Below are 13,162 nucleotides of genomic sequence, written 5' to 3'. Positions count from 1 at the left end.
AAAACCTGTGTTCCACAATCTCTAAGCTGTTAACATTCGAACAGCCCCATATTTCGGCACCATACAATATGGTCCCCATTTCCTTTACATTATAGATTTCAAGAGATGGGGCAAGATGAGGTCTTGCCCACGATCTTGGCTATCATTGCTGTCTGCTTGTTAGGGACATGTGGGCCTTCTCCAACTGAGGAACTTAGGTTTGGTGTGAGTCTGATACCCAAGTAGTCAAAAGCAGCTACCCGCTGTAAGGGGGTGTTGGCCACAAGCATTCGTCTATTGCATCGACCCACCTTATGGTTGAAAAAAAAACTGCACTTGGTCTTGGTGCTATTAAGCTCCAAGCCCTGCTCATCACAAAAGAAATTAAAAAGATGGAGCAGTAACTGGAACATATGTGGTGACTTAAAGATCACCAGGGTATCATCTTCGATAAGGCGGGCCCGGAATTCGTTTTGATGCAGCCTTATCAAACTGTTCATTAGGGGAGCAGCGATATCCATGTTCTCCAGCACCTTCCACAGCTTCCCCCTTGGAACCAGGTCAAAAGCCATGGGTAAATCAGCAAAGGAAACACAAATCTTGCTTTGTTGATCGTTCTGAAATATATAATAGAAATAGAAAACCTGAACCAAAGGGCTAACATTAGCTCTAAAGCCTGCCTGCAAACCAGACAAAACACCCTCTTCTGAGAACCAATCCTGCAGATGAACCAACACTTGCTTGCAAGCATTTTTTTGTTGTTGATGGAATCAATCAGGCTAATAGTTCCTTGGGAATGCCCCCCTAAACACCAGCCACCCACCGAACCAAGCAACCACCCACCCACCCGCCCTCCCTCCCCTTCCTCTTGTAAAGCAGTCTGTGCTAGAGAGCTTGATTTACGAATATCAAGACCAGTCAGAATGGCTTTAGATAAAATATGTAGTTATGAGCGCCACACTTTCGGGTTTGCCTTATATGGGTCATTTGGTATTCGGTCAGGTCCTGTGCTGTTGGGCAGGAAGATGAAGAGACAGAGGTGTCCATACAGTGGAAGATAGGCAACTCCAATGTGCTTCTCAACCATATGACCATTATCAATGGGGTGAGATTGAAGGGCTGATGCAGTCTCTCAGAGGGGTTCTGCACGAATGTCAAGGCTGTAGTGCAGGAGGGAAAGAACATCAATAACTCCGGCCTCAAATCTGTGCTGGATGCAGTGAACAGCCAGTAAACAGATACGCATAGGCACCACATTCAGGTGGGAGGCCTGGCTTGAGGGTCTCCAGCTTCAAACCGGACATTCAGGCTTCCATGATCAATATGAAGTTCACAGATGAAGTCTTTTTTGGGCAGGCACTAGAGGAAGTGCTGCAATAAAAAAAGGACAATTACATTGTGAAGGCCATGGGGGCATGGCAGTTTAAAGAGTCCTTTAGAAGAAGAGGAGGAGGAGCTGCTAGAAGACCAATGGTCTGGGAAGGATTTCTAGCCACCCAACAATGCCAGCAACAGCAGGAACGCTTCCCTCATCAGGCGACGCAGCCGCCGACACCCCTGCAATGGCAGCACCTAGCAAGGCAGCTCTCCAGGCGAAGGCCAAGCGAAAGAGGCTAATCCCCAAGAGGAAGGTGATCAAGAAGCAAGTGAATCACTTGCCCCACCACAGAACAACAATGGGGAGCCGTATAGGAGGATTCCTCCAGGAGCGCAGACCAGTCAACTGGATTTTAAACAGAAGACATAGGTACTGCATAGAACTCACCACGCCACTGCCACAGGTTCCTTCAGAATCTTAACGGTACAGTAACTCTCACAATTGCCAAAAAAAGAAGACAAAGTTCTAATCCACAAACGAGCCATAGAGAGGGTTCCTCCAAGAAGGCTGGAGTAGTGTTTACTCCCTGTACTTCCTAGTGCCAAAACAATACTTGACACTGAGGCAGATCCTAGATCTTGGGTATCTAAACACGTTCATGTAGACTCAGTGCTTCAAATTGACAATGCTACAAGAGGTAATCCCACTTCTAAGGATGAGAGATTACATGGCCACCTAAGATCTTAAAGACGTCTACCTGCAGGTGCCAATAAACCAGAGAGGTAGGGTACACTGTAATTTCAAAGTACTATCATTTGGCATGGAATTTACAGCAAGGGTGTTTACAAAATGTCTCGCGACAGTTGCAGCACACTTAGAGTCAGGGTATCTATGTCTACCCACAGATTTATTAGTAAAGCAAAATCAAAGCAAAAATACCATTAATACATGCAAGAAGTGATCACAACACTACAACCTCATTGTCACCATAAACCACGCGAAGTCAACACCACACTCTAAATAGGTGAAAGTATTCCTAGGGGCATCTCTGGATTCAAGAACGGCACGGGCATACCTAGTCCCCAAGAGAACTTGTAGAGCAAATATGCCGCTACAGAAGTGGCAGTCTATTATTTTATTATTATTAATTATTTTATATATGCGCTTGTCTTCCATGTATCTGGACAGAAAATTTAAAATATTTATGGGGCGAGGCTGAGATACTCACATCTACAGAGGTTCCCTGAAGAATTGTTCGACTTGGGTTTTCCCAACCTCAGTTTATATCCCTCTGCTTTTATCTCACATCATCTTTCCCAGTGGGATTCAATCTCAGAGAAACAAAAGTGTCCATGAATACTAATAGTGGCTGTGCCGTTTATCCATTTTCTGTTTTCATATCTATTTTAGTGAGAAAGAGATGGAACTCTTTGACCACCCACAAGTCAGCATTACTTTTATTTACAGAATGGCAGAAAGTCTTCAGATTTATGTGACTTCGGACACTGAAGTGTCCCCAACATCTCACTTATGTTATAATCGTAATTTTCTGATACATGACAAATTAAGATCTTGGCTCCATAGAGGTTTACTATTTATATATATGATAACGTATTAGCTTAGTGTTAGGATGACAATCAAAGTGAGCAAACGAATTCTTGTGAATGGATAGACATCCAGAAGAATGTAGAGGAAAAAAAGGCTTCAGCAAGTTCGCCTTGTAATATAACTAGAGCCGATGATGCCCCTGTAAATGATGCAAACGGTTTGAACACATCACAACATAAAACACAAAGCTTCAAATAAGCACTAAAGCCCTCGAGCTGTTAAGGTACCTTCAACCTACACCAAGTGTCCAATAGCTAGAACTGAATCTACGACATCACTGTTTTGTAACAGGAACGATCAGCACCCATGAGTGATAGAGAGACTGAAAAACAGCAGAAGAGAGGGTTGAACATTGATCCACTTCATTGTGGTGACTTTAGTCCTGTGACTGTTCTCCACTCTCTTAACATTGTGAAACCTTTTTTCAGTTTGCAGTGGTGGGACATTGTGAACAGTGGTAGCCACACATACTGACCCTTGCTAGCAAGTTCTGTTTTTCTACAGTATCAGAGCAGAAAACTCCAAACACAGGTGCAAACCTGGTGGAATGAGTAATTTTCTTCAGGCTTAGATCGAGGTGTAAGTTGTTGTTTTAGCCACGCACAATGACATAAAAGGAAAGCTTGCCTTAACCCTGTGATTTTGCTGCACAGAAATGCTGATTGGTTGCTGTGGTTCTGTATGTGAGTCTAAGGCAGAATGGAGGTGACCCTTCTATTTTTTTGGGACCAGTCAAGACTCCAACAGAACAGAAGCTAAGATGAACAAGAGGCGTTAGCAAATAGGCCAGGGGCCTTCAGATGTAATCTCGATTCTGCTAGCAAGTTGAAAGTAGAGACAGTGTGGTATAAAAGAGGTCAAAGATTTTTCGGCAGAAAGTTGACTAGATGACGTGTAGTTATATATCAAGATGTAATGCGAACTTGAAGGTGGCCTGAATAGAAGTTGATCCAGTTCCAAGCCTGCATTCGGGAAATGGAAAGGATGGCACAAGTGAATAGTGATGGAAGAGATATGGAGTGCAAATCTATCACATGTTGAAAATGTTTTTAAGAGGTTAAGCATATCATGAAGTGTTTCTTGAGAGAACCAGAGATGTGACGTGATATTTGTTGGAGGTTGGTTTGTGCTGTAGTCTGAAAATAGTGTTAAATAGTGCGAGTTAGAAGTGCCTTCCACTGTCCTTATGGTACGGTGGTGTCTAAGTTGGAACATATACAAAACGTATATTGAAATATCAAGTACTTCCTTTTAGAGCTCTCGGTAGCAATCCTATTATCATGTAACGAATGCTCATAACCAAATGTACACACAAAATCTTTCTTTACGTGCATCCTATATTCTTAATCATTCTAAAAAAGTTGTGAAGGAGGATTGGCACATATGCCCTTATTATGTTAAATCTGATTTCGTAATGGTGTAGACGTTTGCTTATTTTCATAGGGGTTTTAAAAATATATTTATATATGAATCTTATGTCATTCCCGACGTGTATTAATCCTATTTGTTCTGCTTATGTACCTATTTAACCTTGATAACTAGCTGCAACTATTTTAATTTTCTTTTTCATGTTGAAATTCCGCAGTAGGAGGTTTTTGCACTTAAGTGAATGTTGTCAAAATACAGTCTCACAATTGCAATATGTCAGTGATAAGGATGGTGATATTCAATTTGGTCGAGCTATTCATTTAGGATATTTTAGAAAATGTTTACGGTTATTTCTTGTTCTTGTTTTAGTGCCTTCCTCTGATGGGTGTGAATCACCAGTGGTAGCCCACATTGTCACCAAAGTTAAAGAACCAGGTATTTTCCAAATACATACAAAGTTTATTTACTTTTACTTTTGTCACTTAATTTTAAGTGGATGTACGTAACATGTTATGGATGTTGGTTGATCAGTTGCATTTTAAGCTTAAACATTGGAGTATTTTAAAATTCTAATTTTGTTGCTATTGGCCTTCAGGTTATCTTCCAGGTTTATACTGAAAACGTTTTTTTTTATTGAGGTTTTTTTTTGTTTTCTCGGATGGTGTAATGGTTTTGATTAATTATGCACCTTAAAAAAAAAAATGAAATACTATGAAAATGTGTTAAATCTGCATGATTTAAATTTTTTTTAAAAATAATTAAAAAAAAGGAATGTTTCATTCAAATTAAGTGGGAGAGTCAGAACTACTAGGGCACATCAAGGTGTGTTGTGAAACTGGGCATTTTGTTCAGGACAGTGCCTTAGATAATGCCTGTGGGACACTATGTACTGCTTTTGCTGGGCGTGGCTTTTAACCATGCCCTGTGCTCTGTATTTGGACCCCCTGAACCCACTTTACCTTGGCCACACCTGGAAACTAGGAGCTGTTCCCATGCACCCAGAAGTCACTGCCATTGGCTCTTGACCATGTGCATAAAGCCATGGGGTGTTGGATCTAACCTTTAGCGTCAACCAAACTGCGTGCAGGTAGTTAATCAGAAAACACCAAAGTTGATGGGAATTTTTTTTTTAAAGTGCTTTTTCTGTGGCGGTTTCAACTCAACCATGACATGAGTCACTATCGCTGCCACATATTAGGTGCATACACATATATTAGTCGTTTTCAAACCAGCAATAAATATATATTGAAAATGTTGTACTTCTGATCATGTGAGTCGTCATCACTCCTAATGATTAAGGGTTTAAATCAGTGGGAAGCCTAAAAACATTGTCCATTTGAAATCTAAACTACATACGTTTTTACCTATATTGCACTCTGATAATGCCTTTCGCTTCATTACTCATCTGGCTAGAAGAAATCCTTAATGGTGTTAATGAACTCTAATGCATGTTGTTTACACATTGTAGGAAAGTGCCCCTTTTGGCATGGTTACCCCCCCCCCACTTTTTGCCTGATATTGATGCTAACTTGACTGAGTGTGTGCTGAGATCTTGCTAAGCAGGCCCCAGTGTTCTTTCCCTAAACTGTACCATTGTTTCCACAATTGGCACACCCCTGGCACCCAACTAAGTCTCTTGTAAAAGGGACCAGTGGTACCAAGGGCTCTGTGACCAGAGAGGGCCCATAAGGGCTGCTGCATGTAGTGTCCCCCATAAGGGACCCCTCAGGCCCTTGCAGATTGTGTGTGTCGGTGGGGGGGGGGGGAAAGGTAAAGTCTACATGGCACCCCTTCTAGGGGTCCCATGCCCACAAACCTCTGCCTGTGACATAGGTAAGTCGCACCCCTAGCAGGCCTTACAGCCCTACTGCAGGGTTCAGTATACCACAGGTGAGGGCATAGATGCATGAGCAATATGCTCCTACAGTGTCTAACTCCATTCTTAGACATTGTAAGTCCATTGTGGCCATATTAAATACATGGGCTGGGAGTTTGTCATTACGAACTCCACAGCTCCATGATGGCTTCTCTGAAGGCTGTGAAGTTTGGTATCAAACTTCTCAGCTTGTTAAACCCACACTGATGTCAGGGTTGGATTTATTGTACAATGCACCCAGAGGGAATCTTAGAGATGCAGGACTGACCAGTCTGCTAGCCTGATACTAATAGACAAGTTTCTGACCCCATGGAATGAGAGCCTTTGTGCTCTCTGGGGCCCGAAACAAAGCCTGCTCAGGGTAAAGGTGCTTCACACCTCTCCCCTGCACTAGAACACTTGGCGGTAAGCCTCAAAGGCTCAGGCCTCCTGTTACAGTACCTAGGGGCACTCCAGCTAGTGGAGATGCCCGTCCCGTGGGCCAAGACCCACTTTTGGCAGCAGGCCCAGTGGAACAATTAGGTAAGATAAGGAGGAGTGACCACTTCAGCTGGTACCACCCCTAAGGTGTCCAGAGATGAAGTGACCCCCTCCTTGCAGAATCCTCCATCTTGGTTTGGAGGAGACGGACCAGTAGGGATGGGAATGGGCCCCCTTCCCAAAGGGAGTGGGCACAGGAAGGGGTGATGCCACCTTCAGGGACAGTAGACATTGGCTACTGTACTCTGACCCCTGTGACGCCCCTAAATCTAGCATTAAGGGGCACCCCTGAACCTTACTCACCAGACTCCTGGTGACCTCAAGAAGAAAGGAGGACTGCCAAGCTGACTCCAGCAGTGAAGACTCCAGATGGTAACTGACTTGGCCCCAGCCCTACCTGCCTGTCTGCAGCTTCAAAGACCCTTCTCCAAGAAGACAGCACATCCTGTCCTGCAGGACCAGCAACCTCTACAAACCCCCAGAGGACTGCTTACCCAGTAGAGAACCAAGAACCTCAGCGGCCCTGTCCAGAAGAAACCTCCAAAAATGGCTCTAGAACTGCCCCAAAACTGCGAACCCTGCCCACTCTGCACCTGACGCCCACAACCCGAGTCCAGGTGGCCCACTAGTCCAGAGAAGGTCCCAAGGTGATTCCGACCTCAAGTCCACCCTGGGTTTCACCCCTCATGGCCAACACAATGATGCCTGCAGCCTGAATCTAGAGGACCCCCATGACTGTGACCCGATCCGAGGAAGACACCAGACGGCCAAGGAGACCCTTGCACCCTCAGCCCCCTGGTCTTGGGGTATCTGACCGATGGTTCAGCAATGTCCAGCGGGTGCCTCCTCTACCTGTTCAGCCTTGGGTTTCCTGGATCTGACCCCTGGACCCAGCCTGCAGCATCTTTTGTGACCCCCTGGTTCCCCTATTGAAAAACATTGGGCGCCCACCTCTGTGTTTGCACCTTGCTCCCAGCCACCCCTGAGCCGCTAAGAATGTGTGTTTGGTATGAGCCTGTGGCAACCCTGGTGCTGACCTAAACCACCCAGGCCTGTGTCCTTGAACCACAGGTACTTACCTGCAATCTGCTTTCTACCGAGCACCCCCCCCCCCAGTCCTCATAGGAAAAAATAATGTTTGAGGCATCTGTAAGGTTATACTTAGCGGCAGTAGCTGTATATCTACAAAACAACTCACTTCACTATTTAGGATTCCACTCATGCCACCAATTTGAGGATTGTATTAACAAGACTGAAAGGTCCTCCATTTGAACCTCTCCAAAGTTACCCCCTACAGTTCTTATCCTGGAAATTAATATTCCTACTTGCTATCACTTCACTTAGATGCGTCAGTGAGCCTCTGGTACTAATTTTAGAATATCCCTCAGTTACAAAGAGATACGGTGGTTCTTCGTCCCAATCCTAAATATCTTCCAAAGGTGGTTTCCCCATTTCCACCTTAATAAATTTGTTAAATTGCCTATCTGACAACTGTATCCCCCACATGTTAGCCTCTGCTTATGGAGGAGACTACTTTACAGACTATGCTAAGCATGTGTATCTACAGCCACACATGCCTCAAACAGAAACAGTTAAATTAGCCATTAAGCATATGTTTGTTGCATGTAGTGCTGTAGATCCGCGTGTGCCTACTCTCCTCCTCAGACGCATCATTCTTACAACTACTATCACTATTTTTCACAGTCTCCTTTCACAAGTACATCTCCTTCTACCACGCTTTGCGTTCCATCCTCACCCGCCATGTGGGAAAACAGTGGAATCAATGACCATGCGCATTACCAGCAAAAGAAGGAATCACATTACTGCATGACTCGAAAGACTTTCTTCGAAGAAAAACAACTTGCACACATCCGAGCCCAACACTAGGTGGCAGGATTTTACAGCAATGCATGCCATGGAATCTGCAGCACTTGCTTGTACATGCCATGAACAGAAGATTACTGGGGTAGGTAATATTTTGCTTTTTTCAGAAGAGATTTTAAAATAAACTACACTGCTAAGTTTAGATCATTTGGCCATCAATAATCTCACACGGGAAAACCGGCTTTGGTAAGCAGACAAACAAGGGGTGATGTTATATTAGCTGACAATAAAATCAACATCACAAAACAATCTAATGTCAAAGCCACTTCAATGAGATTTGACTTTGAAAAGACATTTGAAAGGATAGAATGGAGTTGTATGATCACAATTTTCAATAACATTGGGCTAGGACCGTGCATGAAAATATGTATTCTTGCATCCTAATAGCATCCCAATGCAACATTTAAGATAGGTGTCATTGCCTTTCTCAGCCTCTTTCTGACCAAAGGAACTAGACAGAGATGATTCCTGTCCCCACTCATGTTTGCCTTGCCACTGGAGCTGCTCAGTCCAAAAAATAAAAATAATATCCCCATCATAGGTCTACAAACAACCCACGGAGACCAAAAAATATACCTGTTTGCCGATGGTATTCTTTGTTTTCTAACATAAACAGAGCAGTGTCTGCCACATATAGTTACTAACAACTAATTACTAATTAATTTAATTGTAAGCTTTCCCATGCTTTGGGGTTCAAAGTTCATCACAACAAATCTGTCCATATAAACATAGATGATCCTAAAGAATATAAGATCAAACCTTTGTAAGATGTAAGTTTTAGATGTACCAAAGACCCAATAAAATAGCTAGGTATCTATATTGCTTCATCTCTTAAACAATAGTGGGAGTGCTATATGTCCCATGTTCTAAATACATTAAAGATGGATGCAGATGGTAGTGGTTAGAGATATCATTGTTAGGTTGCATGGCCTATATGAAAATGAACTTTATGCCAAGGTTTCTCTGTGTGGCACAAACCCTTCCTTGAGATGCCCAAACCCAGTACTACAAATGGAAAAAAAAATCATTACCATTTAGGTGGATCGGCAACGCGCAACCAATATCAAAAACAGTAATGAAGTAAAAAATGGTGGGCAGACTAGGGTTCCTGATTGTTGAAAACTGACAGAGCAGCACACTTTAGACCCTCACAGGACTGGGCAAAAAATACATGAAACCCTAGCTTATTCTCAAGCAAGACAAATTGACCATTCCATTACACTATATACTGTGGTGAGCACCCATCATCACCCCACCAATGAAGAAACCCTCTGTTTCACACTAGCTCTATTATGCCACTGGGACAAGATCTGAAAAGTAAGAATGCATATTTTCTGTCAGCCACAACACCAATAGTGTATAATTCTAGCTTCCCTCTCGGGCTGTTACAAAGCCAGGCTTTGCTAGATCACACAGCAAACCCACACCTCCTAAGCATGTATGCATAACAAAACTGAGCCAGAAATAGCCAAAGAAATTTCTCTAGAAGAGTGTGATACCATCAGGGTAAGTCTGTCTGAATTGTCCAAGTACACCTCTGCTCAACCTGGTGAGACTAAAATCTAAGTTTGGCTCTAAAGGTGAATGTGAAAGAGCTGTGCAGAGAGAGGCACATGCACCATATGTGGTGGACGTGCCATATGATTCAGTACTTCTGAGGAAGATTAACCCATTCTATAAACACAGTCTGATAGATCTGTCTAGCCGCAGTTCCCTTACCTTTGAATATCCCCAGTTGTCCTACTGGATCCCACTGACTTTAGATGTACCCTGTGCCGGTAGGTGGCTTTATTTGGCTGTGCAGTACTTATGTTGGCGCCACCTCGGCTCACTATGTCAGTTCTTCCTTCCCACGCCAGATAGTGCTGATCCAGATTGAGCTATCCCTCAGTCACTTTTTGATTGGTCTTTTTCGACCTTTTGACAACTTTTTTTTTGTGAGGAGGAGATTTAATCTCCGTTGTGAGGATGTCACCCAAGAAACTGGCTGGTTTCAAACCATGTGGGGACTGGCAAATGCCAGTGACAACCCCTCCCCCCCCACCTACACACACCCTAGGTGGGGTTTGTGGTGTCTGGAGACTCCAAGGCATGTGCGGACTGCTGAACTATGCACCTGATGGCACTGAGGGAAAGATTCCCCCCCAAGCTCCTTGGTGCCCAACGTCTGTCATCTCTGTTACGCTTGAGGTCCTGTTCAGGGGGGCTCTCAGGACCATCACGGAGCCCCTACCAATATTCTATTCTTCATTGCACTTGAAGTCATCTGTAAAGTCAGGAAAGTCCCCCCACTAAGGATAAAAAGTCAAAACTATCTTCGACTTTCACTCATCTGAAGAGACCCTGTGAGTCGACAGGGCCTGACCCTGGCTCCGTTCCACGCTTCCAGTTTTCCTGGAATTACGAGTCCATGCGCTTTAGGTTTTCTGTCCCCGCTGCAGTGCCTTTGGGCCCCATGGGCGCGGGAGGGGCCTTGACTGGGACCATGGTAGCAGGTTTGCTCTCTGTGTCAGTTAGGCCCCCAGGATCTCTGGCTGGATCTGGAGCAGAGCTGTCGGTGAGACAGAGACCACCTTCGGCGCCTGCTCCAGTGCAAAACCCTCATCACTGACTCCCCCCTAGGTGGCACCGTCCTCATCATTTCTGACTCTGACATGGAACCAGATGGGTGATGTCTGACACTGCATCCATCTCCAACTGAGAACATGCTTTCCAGAGCAGAGCCAGTGCTATCTTTGAATAGGCCTGGTGATGGAGGTGTTTGGGAGGGATATATGGACCCTTATGGAGAAGACCCAGTTGAATAGGCAACTGGTATGATGAACTGGATGAGGTGAGTTGGTTAGATAGCTCACCTGACACTGATCTGGTTTCCCCTCCTACTGTGGCTTCGGAGGAAGAATCCTCTTTTTCAGCGTTGGTGCATGGGAGGCTGAGGTCCTGGACCTTAATATACCCTTAGTGGGAGTCAAGACTAATGTCTTAACAGCTGTGTTTCAATCGGAAGTCAGCCCCTCAAAACCCTTACTTACATTCAGTGAAGTCCTTACAGACATCCCACTTAAGGTCTGGTCCAAGCCCTGCACAGGGGCTGAACAAGACGATTGCCTGCTGCCATCGCCTGACTCCTGGATATCCCACTGTCCTAACCCAGCACCCCATCCCGTAGAGCTTGGTGGTCCATGCCTCCTCATCCATTCACCCTCATGTGTTTCCTACCACCCCACTGGATAGTGAATCCAAAAGGCTGGACACCTTTGATAAGACAATCGTTTCTTCCACCAGCCTGACACTGCTGTTGGTGAACACCATGCGCCTATTGAGCCACTCTCCCATACACTATGGAATTTGATTGTGCAACTGCTGCCTGTGGTCCCGGAGGAGGTCCGGGCCATACTCCGTTCTCCATCAGATGTGGACTTGACATGACCGACTTGCCGGATAAAGTGATTTAATCATCCTTGGCCTTACAGCACTACGCCTGTCTTAGAACATCTAGTTTTTCTGTCTTCCCTCATGGACATGTCCTTGGACCCCTCTCACTTCTTTGGAGACGAGGCGGATTCAGCACTGGTGTGCTTCAAGGTCAGCAGGGCTACGGCCAGGTTGTTGGGCTTTTCTACAGCCCCTCGTCAACCTCAAACTGCCTTCTGCCTCTTTTGTGGCTAAGGAAGGGGACTTCAACCACAGTCAGCATGCTTCACAGCCTTTTTGTGGCTGAGGGTACGGGTCACATAGACCACATGGGACATGTGACAAGTAATTGGTCAGTCCACCACATCCCTGGCAGCTGCTGTTTACAAGCCTCTTTAGTAGACCCTCAGACCATTATGGCCACCAAGTGGGACACATAATGCACTGCCACCTCCCCCACTGGTCATCAGTAAAATCATACTCCAGGAACTTTATATAATACAACAGGGCTATTGCCTTCTTTTTGTGACACCCTCTTCACCCATGACACCCACTTACGATGGGCCACCCACTTACAATGGGCCCCATAAAACGTGCAGGCTCTCTTGGCCAAGGGTACCATAGTGAGGGTGCCTGCATCAGAAGTAGGTTGTGGTTGTTATTCCTGCTAGTTTCTGATGCCAAAGGACGACGGAGGACTGTGTCCTATCTTGAGCCTTCTCAACCTCCTTCTTGAAGGAGAAAATCAATATGCTTATGTTCACTTTTGTCTGTCATAGATCTGTGACACTGAAAGATAGCGTTGGGCTTGCAGGATGCATATTTCCATATCCCCATCCTGCCGGTCCCAAGATGCTATCTGCGGTTCACAGTGGGCAAATAGCACTTTCAGTTTTCTGTGCTACATTTTGGTCTTACCAGTACCCCTAGGGTATTAATTCAAAGGTAGCAAATCTGGGGCTAGAAGTCTTATCAGATGAGAAAGTTACTTACCTTTGGTATCTGGTAGAGACTCTATCTAGGTGTAGATTTCTTGCTGTCTCTCCCATCCTACCCACTCTACAAACTGATTCAAATGTAAAGGACACCCTTTTCAGGGCCTTTGTCTTTTGTGGTTAGTTCTCATCATGACTCTGTGCTCCTGCTGTAGAAAGTTGCAAAAGTGAGTGACATCCGTGCACCAGGGTGGTGCCTATGTAGGTACTGCACAAACCACTTCTAGCACAGCTGCCGCA

At 44.9% G+C, this 13,162-nt stretch overlaps 1 protein-coding gene across 11 annotated transcripts in view; it reads left to right on the top strand.

Annotated features, from left to right (window-relative positions):
* KMT2C (lysine methyltransferase 2C) overlaps nt 1-13,162 on the top strand; it is a 1,516,687-nt gene that overhangs the window by 653,438 nt on the left and 850,087 nt on the right. For all 11 annotated transcript variants that reach the window (XM_069211124.1, XM_069211114.1, XM_069211120.1 and 8 more), the window contains one exon: nt 4,643-4,708. In XM_069211124.1, coding sequence (XP_069067225.1) covers nt 4,643-4,708 — 66 coding nt within the window. The remainder of the gene's footprint in view (nt 1-4,642; nt 4,709-13,162) is intronic.

The sequence above is a fragment of the Pleurodeles waltl genome, chromosome 10, assembly GCF_031143425.1.
Source record: "Pleurodeles waltl isolate 20211129_DDA chromosome 10, aPleWal1.hap1.20221129, whole genome shotgun sequence".
In the NCBI taxonomy this organism is placed as follows: Eukaryota; Metazoa; Chordata; class Amphibia; order Caudata; family Salamandridae; genus Pleurodeles; species Pleurodeles waltl.
This window is presented reverse-complemented; position numbering and strand designations above follow the sequence as displayed.